Source organism: Aythya fuligula, chromosome 5 (genome assembly GCF_009819795.1).
Source record: "Aythya fuligula isolate bAytFul2 chromosome 5, bAytFul2.pri, whole genome shotgun sequence".
NCBI lineage: Eukaryota > Metazoa > Chordata > Aves > Anseriformes > Anatidae > Aythya > Aythya fuligula.
The window spans coordinates 4,199,479-4,212,604 of NC_045563.1; the positions used below are offsets into that span (position 1 = coordinate 4,199,479).

The 13,126-nt window shown below is 44.7% G+C and overlaps 1 protein-coding gene and 1 non-coding gene across 2 annotated transcripts; one reads left to right on the top strand and one right to left on the bottom strand.

The window, feature by feature from the left end:
* Positions 1-450: 450 nt before the first annotated feature.
* TBPL2 (TATA-box binding protein like 2) lies at positions 451-9,859 on the bottom strand. Its single transcript, XM_032189218.1, is given in 7 exon segments — positions 451-530; positions 2,247-2,341; positions 3,425-3,592; positions 4,458-4,549; positions 5,214-5,301; positions 6,396-6,826; positions 9,809-9,859. Coding segments are annotated over 7 exon segments (1,005 nt in total).
* Positions 9,676-9,747, top strand: TRNAG-UCC. The gene has a single exon. It is a non-coding gene; the product is annotated as a tRNA-Gly (tRNA).
* Positions 9,860-13,126: the final 3,267 nt, after the last annotated feature.

A 13,126-nucleotide genomic window follows, 5' to 3' on the forward strand; every position in this document is an offset into this window, starting at 1 on the left:
TTTGTAAGCTGTGTTGTAGACAAAAATATATTTTGAGTTTGAACATGAAAGTACTTCATTACAGGAGCTAACCTTCAGTACTTAAAGCTGAGAATTTTGATGAAGCTAGTTTGAAGTACATTGTTTATTCATCTGTTTAACAGGGCTGAGGCACAAGGCCTCTGTTACAAAAATAAGTGCAACCTTAATATGCTTTATATTAAAAGTACATTTGTTTGGCAAATTTCTCAGCTTGACAGAAGTTGTCAGAACTCAAGTGGATTACAGACAGCAAATCTTCATGAAAAAACTTTTCACAAACTATAGCAAAGCATCAGCACTTACAGCGTTCATGTGTCATTTGCTTAATAATCCACAACTGTACAAGTGGGTCCAGGAATACCCTTGGCTTCTGTTCCATGCCTTGTATTACAAACTGGTAAATTATTGCTAGTTTCTTTACGGGCCATGCTACGATGCTTTCTTGAAACCTTTTAGAATGGGATAGATGTTCTCAAATGCCTCATAGATTTCAGAACGCTCTTTTGCCCCTGTAAAGACATTCAAAAAATAAAACCAACACATTAAGAATTAGAGCATTGAGAATAACTGAATGCACCTCAAATCTAATGATGAGATTAGAATCCATGAAGAAATGCAGGAGTTTAAAAGCAAATTTAAGAATTCTTGTCAAATGTTAGTTTAAGGCAGAATTTCTGTCATGTTACTTCCGTACCTCAAAGAACAATTTATAGCTTGCTTTGCTTTAAGACTAGTTTAGTGTTGTAGCACCAAAACAGCAGTTAGTGCCTCCTGACAGACGCCAAACACTGTCTGTCAAATAAAGCCAGTCAGAGGAATCAGACTTTTATCTGCTTAACCGTAACAGCTCTTTCTCTTGATAAGTAGAAAGATGGAAACATGAAATGAAGGGCATTTATCCCATTCATTCAGTTTGATAATTCCTCTCTCCCAGTTCCAAGAAGCTTTAAGCTTTGTTAGGTCACCTGTGATTTCTAAGCCATCCTTATCCACATTACTGCAAGCAAATCTTTAATACCAGTATTGCATGCCAACTGTACTGCAGCAGGGAGGAACAGTCCTTGCCAGTGATACTTGTCTACCACACGAGTGTAATAGGCATTAACGACAGGCAAACTGCATTTAGATGGACTGACAATTGGACTAAGTTGCACTCAGGACAGATGTGTAAACTCTTCCCCTTCCATGAACATAGGATATGGTTAGACATGGCTAAATCATCTGAGTTACCACAAGAACATTTTGGGATTAGGGAAGAAATTCAGCTTCACAGATTTAGTTTTGTCATTACAATTAGGGCCCAGTGTTCACAGGCAAGGACTAGCTTTAGTCCTTCTGGGCATACTTTGGACTCTAGGGTGTTGGTATATCCCCAAACATGTTCTGTTTGGAGGTAGCCAGTATGATTTCAGTGGGCCCAGAAGGAAGGTGGTGGGGCATTAGAGGGGGAAGCATTTAAACTTCATCCTGACTGCTCTACAGTTCAATTAGCTCACGATCTATGATTTTGAGAAACTCGAAGGCTTCTTTTGCTGTTCACATACCTCAAAGCTCTGTCATGAATATACATGTCACGTTAGGTTCCTCTGGGAACCACAAGTACCCATTTACCTTTCTGTACAGCTGTGTAAAGGCATTTTCATAAGCTTTACAACAGAATGTGCTGGAAACATGCACTCACTTCAGCTTTTTTTTTTTGCCATGGGATCCAAGGTACAGATATTTGCTGAGCACACTTACTCATAAGGCTTTTTCTCATGAGTTTGCCAAACTGTCTGGAACAGACTCTTACGTCTCCACCCTTTCCTCTAATAATCCTTAGTACATGTTGTCAGTGAAGTGTTTTAAGAAGTTTGCTTCCTGTCCAATTTTAAATTGCTTATTGTGATATTCATATTGAAGCAATTGTGAGTGGTTACTGGCATGTCAGCCTCCTGTTAGGATTCAGTACGCTGGCACAAAGCATTACGCTTTGAATAAAATAAAGATACTCAAGTTTAATGACATGGAAAGCTGAGACACTATATGAAGCAATATAAGGTTCTAGTGCAACAATACCGGTGTTATTATCCACAGAAAACACAGATAAGCAGCAGTAGGCATGACAAAGATTTTTAAGTGGCTTTACTGCAGCAAGATATCAGTTTAGTAATGCTCAATTTAAACACTTCCTTGGAAGATGTGGCAGCACTTGGTTACAGATAATAGAGCAAGAGACCACTTACCAGTCAGTACAACTTTTCCAGACACAAAGATAAGCAACACTATCCTTGGTTTGACCATCCTATAAATAAGGCCAGGAAATAGTTCAGGTTCATAGCTGTTTCAAAACAAGCAGGTAAGATTAGTAAAATGCAAATACTAATTCAGTGTCGTATGCATGAAGTACTCTTTAGCCATGCTGACAGCTGAGTAATTAAACCTACAGATTTTAGCTAGCTAGCCAGAGAAAGGCAGGTCAGGGTCTAAATGTCTCGGAGAGAAACCTAGTAAACCCAACTAGAGCTGGTAGTTCTCTGTGCCTACTTTTAAATGCATACGAGCCATTTCTGAGTCTGATTTTCCATAGATCTAAGTAGCTTCAGAGCTGCTTCAATTAAATCTGAATTGTTTAATCTTTTTTTTTTTCCCTATTCACAGTCTGCAGTGAAGAAATACACTACCTATGCTTTGACATTGCGCTTGGCAAAGATAGGAGACCTGTAGAACTCTGATCCCCAGTACTACTGGGATTAAACAAAAGTTCCTGCTGTACATTTCTCCCTACGTAGCTGATACACTGCAACACAGGACTGTCAAACAATATTCATGGACAAAGAAAGCTTTTACAGAATAGGTTCTTTGTTAACCAAAGCAGCAATTAACTTATTGCAATTTGCAAATCCTTCATCTTAACCAGCTCTGGTGTACCTCCCGTTTACCCCAAAGTGCTCAAATGCATGGGGTATGCTCTCTGTTACGAGGTTTCCAAAGCTGCTGCTAACAGCATCCCTGCAAGGAGGAAGCAGTGAGCACCACAGGGAGGGAAGTTCCGCAGAGCCCATCCCTGTTGCATTGCACCAGTTTCAGGCTCTGGAAGCTTTACTGCCAGCTGCAGTACGTCACTGTAGCAATTAAGCAGAGGGTCATTTTGGCCTGTGCCCCACTCGGAACAGGAGTTATTGCAAAAAAAAAAATAAAATATAATAAGCCCTACTATCTGTATTTTTAACATATTACCTACAGCCACTTCTTGTCCACTGAACCAGTTTTGGTGAGCAAAAGATGTGCTTGATATTCAGTACCCAGTTAATTATTACATTCATTTTGCCAGGCTTGTACGATTTCAGAATTTGAGTTTCTGTACAGCTTGCAAAGACAATGCTCCAAGCTACGTGGTGCCATACCTCTCCCTCCCACATACCTGCTGAACTGCTGGTGAGTGAGAACCAACCCCTCCAGCCGGATGGGGAACCTCACATCACAGCTCCCAACCATGTTCTGGATCTTGAAGTCCAGGAACTTGGCAGGGAACCCCAGCTTCTGCACCACGCGTGCATACTTCCTCGCTGCGAGCCGTGACTGCTCTTCACTGAGGGAAGAGCAGAAGGGGGAAGCAGCTGTGCTGAGTGCTTTCTTCTGCTCTGAAGCTGGAATCCAGGTTAGAGCCACCACCATGCTAATCTGTACTCCAGAAAAAGGTATGCTAATACTCCAAATAGTGAGATTCTATCCCCAAAACCACTTCAGTGAGCTAAAAGGAATGACACTTCGTTGTTCATTTTCCTGTGGTTTAACTGAGCACACCGGAGCATGCTATGTTACACAGTTTCCCCTGTCCAAGAATTGCACAGCAGTGTCCCATCCCTCAGATTAAAGCTGATCCAGGAGGGAGACTGCAGTTATCAGTGCAGTCTTCTAGCTAGGTGAGGGCCAGAGAAGAGGCTTTCTAAGCTATAAGTTAAGACCCAATCAATGAGATGATGCATTGAAAATAAACACACCAAGGCAGCTGCTGAATTTGAGGACAAAACCTTCAGAGTACAGAAATCTTTGATTTTCTCCAGCTCCCATTTTATCTGGAGGCAGATGTGTTGACTAGTGAAGCCAGACACCAAAAGAGAGACTTGACAGACACAAGCTATGTCCCAACTCACTTTAAAGTCAGTGAGAAATGCAAATAACCCCTTAACAACTCCTGGGCATTTTAGCAGCTTTTTTGCTAATGTCTGGCTCAGCTCAATCTATATTCAGGGACAGAAGCATGTAGCTCAGTAATTACTGAACTCCTGTCATGAGAAAAAAAAAAAATAGACTTTTCAAGACTAGTGCTTCATTTTTTTCTGTAGTTAATAGCAAGCTTTTCGCTAGATAATTTAAACAAGGCTTTTGGTCAGCTGTATGACCTTAGAGGAGAGAAAAGCAAAGCAAAACAAAACAAAAACCCACCGACCCACCTTTTTGCTCCTGTGCAGACCATTTTTCCTGAACTGAAGATAAGGGCTGTTGTTCGTGGGTCCCTGATTCTCATGATCACCGCAGCAAATCTCTACAAATTCAAAAGGAAAAGCTCACAGTCAAGCAAAGATATTCAGCTGGTGCCACACATCGATTCATTCTCTCGAGAATTATCACTTCCACAAAGCTCAGCACAACATGTATTTACTTTGCAGAAGTGTTGTTTTATATATATTTCAGGGTGGTAAGTACTTCCCTACAACCTGTGGGCTTGAGACAGCCATCACAGGACCACTCACTCTCTGTTGCCTTACATTTTGTGGAGCAGTCTGAAGTAATTTACAGAAACTCCCACCTATTCCCAGTAAATTTCTGCAGTATAAGTCACTTGCTAGAGACATGCAATACCAGCCCAGCTCCAGTGTTGCTCTTTCCTATAGAAAATAGCTTTTGGGCAGATCTTTCCTCCCTCAGTCAGGGCTGCTTGAGCCATCTCAGCTGGCTCGAGCTGAAAGGAGAGTCACCTCCTTTCTTAAACAGTTTGGTAACATCTCACTGCAAGGGCTTTATTAAAAAAAAAAAAAATAAATCCCCTTGGGGTCCCCTGTATTTCTTTAAGAGACCCAAGTTGCAGAATTTGTTAGGACTTTCCCCTATGGGAAAAGACAGAAAAGGTACAGAGCTCAGGGTGAATCTGTATGGTAGAGTCCAGCAGCACTGAGAGCTGGGAACAAAGCCTAGCCCTCAAGATTTACCTTTGGGTTATACTCTGCATTTCTGGCATGCAGAGCTATGTTCTTCAGATCCAGTTTGCAAGCCAAGTTCACAGTTGACACTATATTCCTAAGGAACGAGAAGGGAATTTTCTTATTACAAAAGCAAGGCATTACAGAGCAAAACCCCAACATTATTAGCTAACAAAGTCACAGCCCAATTAATAGTTGCCATCAGCTAGTTTCCTGCCTTCCTCTTTCCCACTCCAGCACTAAGCTGATTCTGGCAGAATTTAAGTAATTCAATATCAAAATTAGTTTTTCATGGGAGGAAATATAACAAGGTACAAAATTATTAGTCCCGGCATACTAAATTTGTGCGTCTTCCAATAACTACATCACTGATTTATTATTTTTTTTTAACTGCTTTGAATTGCACCATTACTGAGAATTACAGAGTTATTACTGCACTGGTAAGGTAGGTAAGGGTATGTTAGTCTCTAGAGGTGTAAGTTCTCTGTATTTGCTCTAGCCTAGACAGGATCAGATCTTTTTAAAGGTCAGGATCTCTCACTTCTTTTCATGTCCCTTTCCTTTGCTCAGTTCAGACTCTTCCTTCTCTCAGGAGAGCAGACAGATCTTTAAACCCTTGGAGTCTATTGTCATCCTTAGCATTCTCCTTGCTGGACTGAGACCTTTTAAAGTGTTTTCTGTCTTATCCTGCAGACCGAAGTAACTAGCAATGCATACTATATAGTAAATCCTTCTACCAAATGCTTCTCCTATGGAGAGACTTCTCTCGTCTCCCAGGAGAGTCTTCCCCCTTCAGAAGCCAGAGGCATTTCAGATGTTCAGATGCTTATTCAACCAGCATGTTTATCAAGTCCACTCTCCTCTGTTTTGCTAAGCTGTTTTGTTCCATGCCATTTCTATTTTGCATTGTTCAGCACAGTATCTAGTTGCCTTCCAATATTGTCTGTTCATTTGCTCCACCTCTCAAAAAAAAAAAAAAATAAAAAAATAACCATGCCCACCCTTTTCCCCCCTCCCTAGTTTTATGGGTGGGATTATTTACGACCAAACCACACTTGCTACATTCTCCAGTAAGTGAGAAGTCAGAGCAATATGTTACTCTTCAAGAGAAAGACAGCTAATTTTCAGCAAGATTGACCTTCAGTGAAGGTCATACTGTTCCTGTAACTTATATATGCTGCATAAACTTACTGTAACTGAGGAACTATGCCAGAGCTTTCTGAAGCAGAAGCAGGTGTCACTGGGGTCATAGGAGTCATTGGTGTCAGAGGGGGACACACACCGGACTCTTCAGGGGATGGCTGAGATGCATCTGGGCATGACAAGCTGCTTTCATTCACGAAGGTACCACTGTCCTCATCTCTTGATACTGACCCATCAAGCTTCTCTTGCATTCCATGGCCATCTTCAGATAGGTTTTGTTCTTTATCTTGAGTAATATCTGGAAGAAAGCTGAGGTCCACTGAGGAGAAGTCTGCAGGAAGCTCCTTGGGCTGATTAAATTGAGAACCAAACAATCCATCTTCGGTTTGAATTGGAAGGTCCACATCATAAGGGCTCATGGCAGTAAACAGCTGAGGACTAGCTGAGAGGTCATCCTTGAATGAAGAAAAAGTGTGTCACTAAGGATCCTGTATCAAAACATTTACTTCAGCTGGGAGACTACATTAAGGTACATTTTCTATTCAAACAATAAGTTTCAATCATTTTTCCCCATAAGTATTACAGCAAAGAATAGTCTTAAGATTTGAAAGGATGTCATTGGCTTGTCTGTCAGCATATAGAAACAGATAACTTTTCCCCCCAAATGATTTTTATAGTGCATACGCTCATTTTCCCACCACACTTCAAAGGCAGTCTAGAATACATCAGATTTGATGCCACAAATTGAGAAGTCAGGTATCTACCAGCAGTAATTGGAGGAACAATGCTGGCTCTTTGCCCTTCACAGCCTTCAGCGTGCCTCAGTTACATACATAACCAACATAACTGTTCGTGAGTTTTTCCAAGGAAGACAGCTGGCATTTTCTGGCTGGCTTTCACTCCACTATACTGATATTGCTGTTTCCCCTCGCTGCTACCAGGGGACGGTGTCAGCGTTGTGTTAGATTTGTGCAATAGAGGGCAGCAGTTCACAGACGCACGAGCGAATTAAGCATTCAGCTGCAGGAGGTTACTAGACTAATTCAAGCGAGACGCAGTCAGCAAAGCCAGCATCCTTCCCAGATCAAGCGATTAAGGCATTCAACATATCTGCAAGCAAGTTCTTGCATACTAATGCCCTCCTTTATCAGCATCACTTAAAAAGGAATTAAAAGTGTTTTAAAGGCATTGTGGTATTGAGAAGGCAAGAGTTTAGGAATTTATTCCCTTATTCATGTGGGCACAAGCCTCTAGTTAGTGGAAAGCTTCTTCCAAGAAAGAGATTGCTGCTGCTACCCACAGCAGGTGACAGCTTGGAGTAGATGATCCGTACAAGAGGTTTTGTGTGCATTTAGGCATTTTAGCACCGAGGACTTAAACTGAAGCACAAATCAGAACAGAGAACTGCACACAAGACAGAGGCCCTCAAGTTGGCAGCGACTGCCTGAGCTCCGGAGGGAGCAGGGTTTCCAGATCAATGCTCTGCAGCCCTGAGCTAGTGCTGCTCTATGCTATGTGCTAATCAGCTCGGTTAACACAGCCGTGCGTGCTCTGCACACAAGGAGGTCTCTGCACCTAGTTACTCTGCAGTATGTCTGCCTGGAGAAAGCACTGGCAGCTTGGAAAACTCTTGTGACAAATCATTGCAGAGAACCCTTCATGTAAATATGGATACAAGCTGGTCTAGCTGTAAAGTATGAATACCTGGGGGGTTCAAAACTGTTTGTAAAGCTGGCTTCTAGATGCAGAGCCCCATATGAAATCTGGGGCAGAGCGCTACTGAATGAAACCTCAGCTCTTCGGAGAGCAGGACCCAGGAATTGGCAAGTCCAATCCACATCTTAAGCCACCTGAGTCAGACACAAATTATTTTAAAACAGTAGATGGTTACTTACAATAGGAAAATATTATGGGACAGTTATTCAAGGTTTTATTTATTTTGTTAGGAGAAGGAAAGCACAGTCTCTTTAAGACCTCCAATAAACCAAGACCTATCCACACAGGACTCAGCTAGGAAAGTTTTCTGCCAACCGTGATGTGCAGAAGATGGTACAAAAAAGCCCTGTCACTGCAAGCTTGCAAGACTATTAATGTATCATACTAAGAGGTATCAGACATCTTATAAATAATGGTCAAAAAACAATAGCAAAGCAGTTTACGGTATTGCTTAAAGAAAAACGCTAATAGATGAACGGTATAAGAGACAAGAACTTTTAGACCACTGAAAAAAAAAAAATTAAAAAAACAGGTAAAGTGCTTAAAGTAGATAGAAACAGAAAGCAAGTCTTCCTTTCTCAGAACAATTGCATGGAAAGCTGGTGAGAAAAGCTCTTATAGGGTTAAGTGCTGGGGAAGATTGCCCTCTTGTTAGACAGATGCTCAGGGGCTTCCAAAGGGGGGGCACAAGACCATGTTTATCTTGGGCTGGCTGCCAAGGGTTGTTACTGTAGACTCCAGGTTAATTAACTTCACTGAAGGCCCCATCAGCTGCATTGCTTCAGACACTTCCCAGCAGCTCCAGAAAGGAGATTTTATGCACAGATCCTGCCTGAGATCACCAGGTTTGGGGAGGAAACAGCAGTTTTGGTTCCACTGCAGTAGTCCACGAGACCCAGATACATATAAATCAAATCCAGCTGTTTTAGCGACAGCTCTTGCCTTTTTTAATGGCACCCTGTTCATCTTCTACTATCAGCTACCCTGACAAATCTGAAATAGCAAATTCAGCTGCATGCTATTTGTAACACCCTGTTATTCTTCACCATGTTACACACCTCATGGGGCAAGTTCAGAGGGCTTTGCTGACTACCACCAGTAGATCTCTGGATTTAAGCAGCTTGAATTGCACTTACTTTCTGGGTTGTAAAATAGTTTAAGATAGGAGGCAGCAAGTCAGTGAAAAGAAGTGCACACAGCTGAAGAAGTTGCGTCCCTTGGGCAAACACAAGGCTCAGCTGAGGAGCCCAGCCCTCTCCCAGTTATCTCTACAACCACCTGCAGTAGTCCCTTCCACCAGAGGGACGTTTTTAATAGATAAAAAAAGATTTTTGCAACAGTTTGCCAGCCAGAATGAAGAGATCTGAGCCTCCTACCCCTTCTGAGCACTGCTCCCTCAGCCTGTCCCCACAGCAGAGGAGCTCCAGCCTCTGAGCACCCTCTGGATGTGCTCCAACAGCTCCACATCCGTATAAACAAATCACTTGGGGGCTTAAGGATATGAAAAAAACTCAGAGAAAGGCAAAAAACACTGTAGTACCACAAAGAAACAGGGGAGGGCCCAGAGGAGAAGTTTTACTTCAGAGGTGGGCGGGAAACTCTCTTCATCGCGGCGTTGGTGGTATAGTGGTGAGCATAGCTGCCTTCCAAGCAGTTGACCCGGGTTCGATTCCCGGCCAACGCAACTCTATTTTTGTTTTAAATCCCTTTATTTATTTATTTTTCCCCTTCTACCAGCCCGGTACCTGCCCGCTGCAGTTCTCCAGGTACCTCTCCAGCGGCGAAACGCCATCCATGGGCACAAGCCCCTACCACAGGCTCCCGGCCCCAGCTTTAAGGCAGGGGGTGGCAGGAGGGGCCAGGTGCAGCTTGTTGGGAGCAGGGCCTGGCCCCAAACCTGTGGGTTATGATCCCCCCCGAGGGGACACAAGCAGCCTTTTGGGGTGTGTTTCACCCTGGGGAGGTGCTGGAGATTTCGGGGCTCTGCTTTGTGTTTGCCATCAGCCTGTGAGCAGAGCTGGAGTCTGGGCTTCCGCCCTTCAGGGCTGCAGGAAAACAGGGGTCTAATGCTTAGACTGTGTAAAGATAAAGCTTGTCGTGATCCACAGGCCCTTAATTTCTCCCACCTGCCTCATTAAGTGCAATAAACCACAGCTGGTCTTGCAGCAAGAGCTGGCTCCCCTCTGACTGTGAGAGCAGCCCCAAATTACAAACCTGGGTCTGGAGGTGTTGCAGTGAGGTTGCCCATCTCCAGCTGGGCCAGGGCTGCCAACGCTTCCCAAAAACTCAGGAAGAGCCTAGGTGCAATGTGGCTGCCAACACAGCTTCTTTTGGGAGCTTCTCGACGCGATGTTTGCTGCCCAACTTGTTCCTCCTGTCCCGTCCCGTTGCTGTGTGCTGATGGATGGATGGGTTTCTGCAGAGGCACAGCTAGGGACAGGTCCTTTTCCCTGTCTGGGCTGGTGTAGGGGGTGACAACTGCTGCTCTGCTTACAGGTCTGCTCACCGGTGTGAGATTTGCTTGCAAACATCTGTCTGGGCTGAAGAAACCTTTCAGAAGAAGATACCAAGGTCTGCATGTGCAGAGGGTCTTCAGGAGGTGCTGCCAGGCTCTTCTCGCCACCCCAGGGGTGTGGAGGATGGGGTTTGGATCCTATATCCACAAAGCAGAGCGTACGTGGCTGACGAGCATCCCTCCCTCCTCAGCACAGCCTGCTGGGCTGGTTTCATGGTGCTTTTGGGACTCGCCTTGCCCTGATGCTTTGCAGATGCCAAATCCCCCTGGCCCCAGAACAATTCAGCCTCAGGCAGGTTGCTTGACGTTACGCAGCCTGTCCTGCAGCGGCCAGGAAGCCAAGCGAGGAGAGGACTCTCCAAGAGGCTGCATGGGGTGTTACAGAGGCTGGTGGGGCTGGCTCAGACCAGCTGACGATGGTCAGATCTAAAACATCCCCTTTGGGGATGACTGGCGGTTGAAGTGGTTGCAGACAGCTCCGCAGGACAGTGTTTGGCACTCCCCCAGCGTGTGAACACAATTGCTGTGCTTAAATTAGGAAACCGGAGTACTGTGGTGGCTGTGGTGTTCCCTGGTTGCACTGCAGCCATAGTACTAAATCTCTAATCAGTCTATTTATTCCTTTGATGCACGGCCAATATCAGCATTTATACACAATATCAGGTGTATAGGCAACTGCAGAAGCCCCTGGAGATATGTTCATCCTTCAGCCACTGGGGTCTGACCTGTCTGCATGACATGAAGTGGAGATGGGGACGTCAAACCATGGCATTTAAGTGACGGAGAGAGGCTATATCAGAGGTGAACACAAATACAAGTCTCTAAATGTCGCTGCTGCTTCTTGCCTGGGATAGGGGCAGATGGCAGGGGCACCAGCGGGAAGCGACGCCTGCTGCAGAGCCCCTGCGATTTTGGGTAAGTCACAGGGCTTCGTGCCTCCTCTGTTCAGTGGGTTGACGATCATTTACCCATCCTGTAGGTGGAGGAGAAGGGAAGAGCCTACTGTGAAACTGTGCTCTGCCTTCTACAGCGGGAGACTCTGCCCCTGCTATGACTTGGCTGGATGCTAATTTCAGATGCATCACTTGGCACTCGTGAGACTCATCTGCTGGGTTTCTGATCATCCAGGTCAAACAACGTTAGAAAGCACAGCTATTTTTTCCCCATCTCAACATAGACAAGATTCTTTCTGTCTCAAGCCTCATTTATTTTACTTTTGCCCCCTCTGGGAAGCAGCAGCCGCCCCAAGACAGGGCCGAGGTGACTCAGGAGCAGCCGCTGCTCGGCCCCAAATGGCGCAGCCAGCTTCGGGCTGGGTGAGTCACCTGAAGCACAGCGTTACTGTAATGATGAGGCGTCACGAGTTCTCAGTTAGCAAATTGCTTAATTTTCCTGAGCAAGTTGGTGATTGTAACAACAATAAGAGCTTTGCGCATCCTCTTGAAGAGCGGTTCGGCATTGTTCTTCCTCAGATAACTGATTGGAGAAGGCTATTCCGCAGAGCTTCTCTAACTTTCCTGTATCAGTCCCTTAGCTGTTTCTGTAGCGCACATTCCTGCATTGTCTGGATGCTACAATCTGGTTAGCAGACAGTACTAATCACGGGAGGCTTCCAAAAGCCTGGAAGGGCCAAGGAACAGATCAGTGAGGAAGCTCTACCTGTTTTATTCATTAACGCTCCCGACAGACGCCTTCTATTCCAGCACCCTGTAAATGCTTTGCTGCTTGCTTTGAAGTTACTTAATCTGGTTGGGCTCTATCTTATCTTTTTCAGGAGCCACTTTGGGAATTAAAAGCCCGTGGCTGGCAGCATTCTGCTATTGCTCACCTGAGCTTTATGCTAAACTTTTATAGCGGTAATTGTCCCCAAAGAGCGTGGTGTCTCTTGTATAGCTTGCATCTGCAGGTGCCCTCGCTGCCTACAGAATTAAAGCCATGCCTTTGGAGGAGATAAAAGAGCAGATGAGAGCGGGATCACCTTCCAAGAAAAGACTCGTTTATTAAGTACAAGTTATCTCTAAATGCAGCATCTTCCAATTACCCCATTGCTCTAGGCTTTCGTGCCAACGGCAGAATCAGTCCGGTTGCAGAGCAGATTCCTTCTGTCTGATTTTGCTGTGTTTTGGTCCCTGTGCCAGGGATGTAGGTGCAGCGGGGTGCTGCACAGGACCCCAAAGGGGGTCAGGGAGGGTGGCAGGAGAGATGCAGTGAGGTCCATGGGCTGTGCAGGAGCTGGCAAGGCTCACCAGAGGCAGCTGGAGCCCAAAAAGGAGCTCAGAGGGAGCACATCAGTCTCTGACAAGTATGACCATCGTGTTCTCATACCTACCTGTCCCATAACACTCCATCCTAGGCCTGGCCAACACCTGCCAGTGAGAGTAGCTATTAGACTTATTGCCAGGGAAGGAGAGAAAACACCGTGACTATTCAATGAGTAATAGTGAGCAATTTGACATTTAATTGTGAGTAATTAAGTGTGTCATCATTGGGCTATGTCGGTGTAAATAGGAACAGAATCAGGCCCATTAGATTTGACATTTGGTCCTGG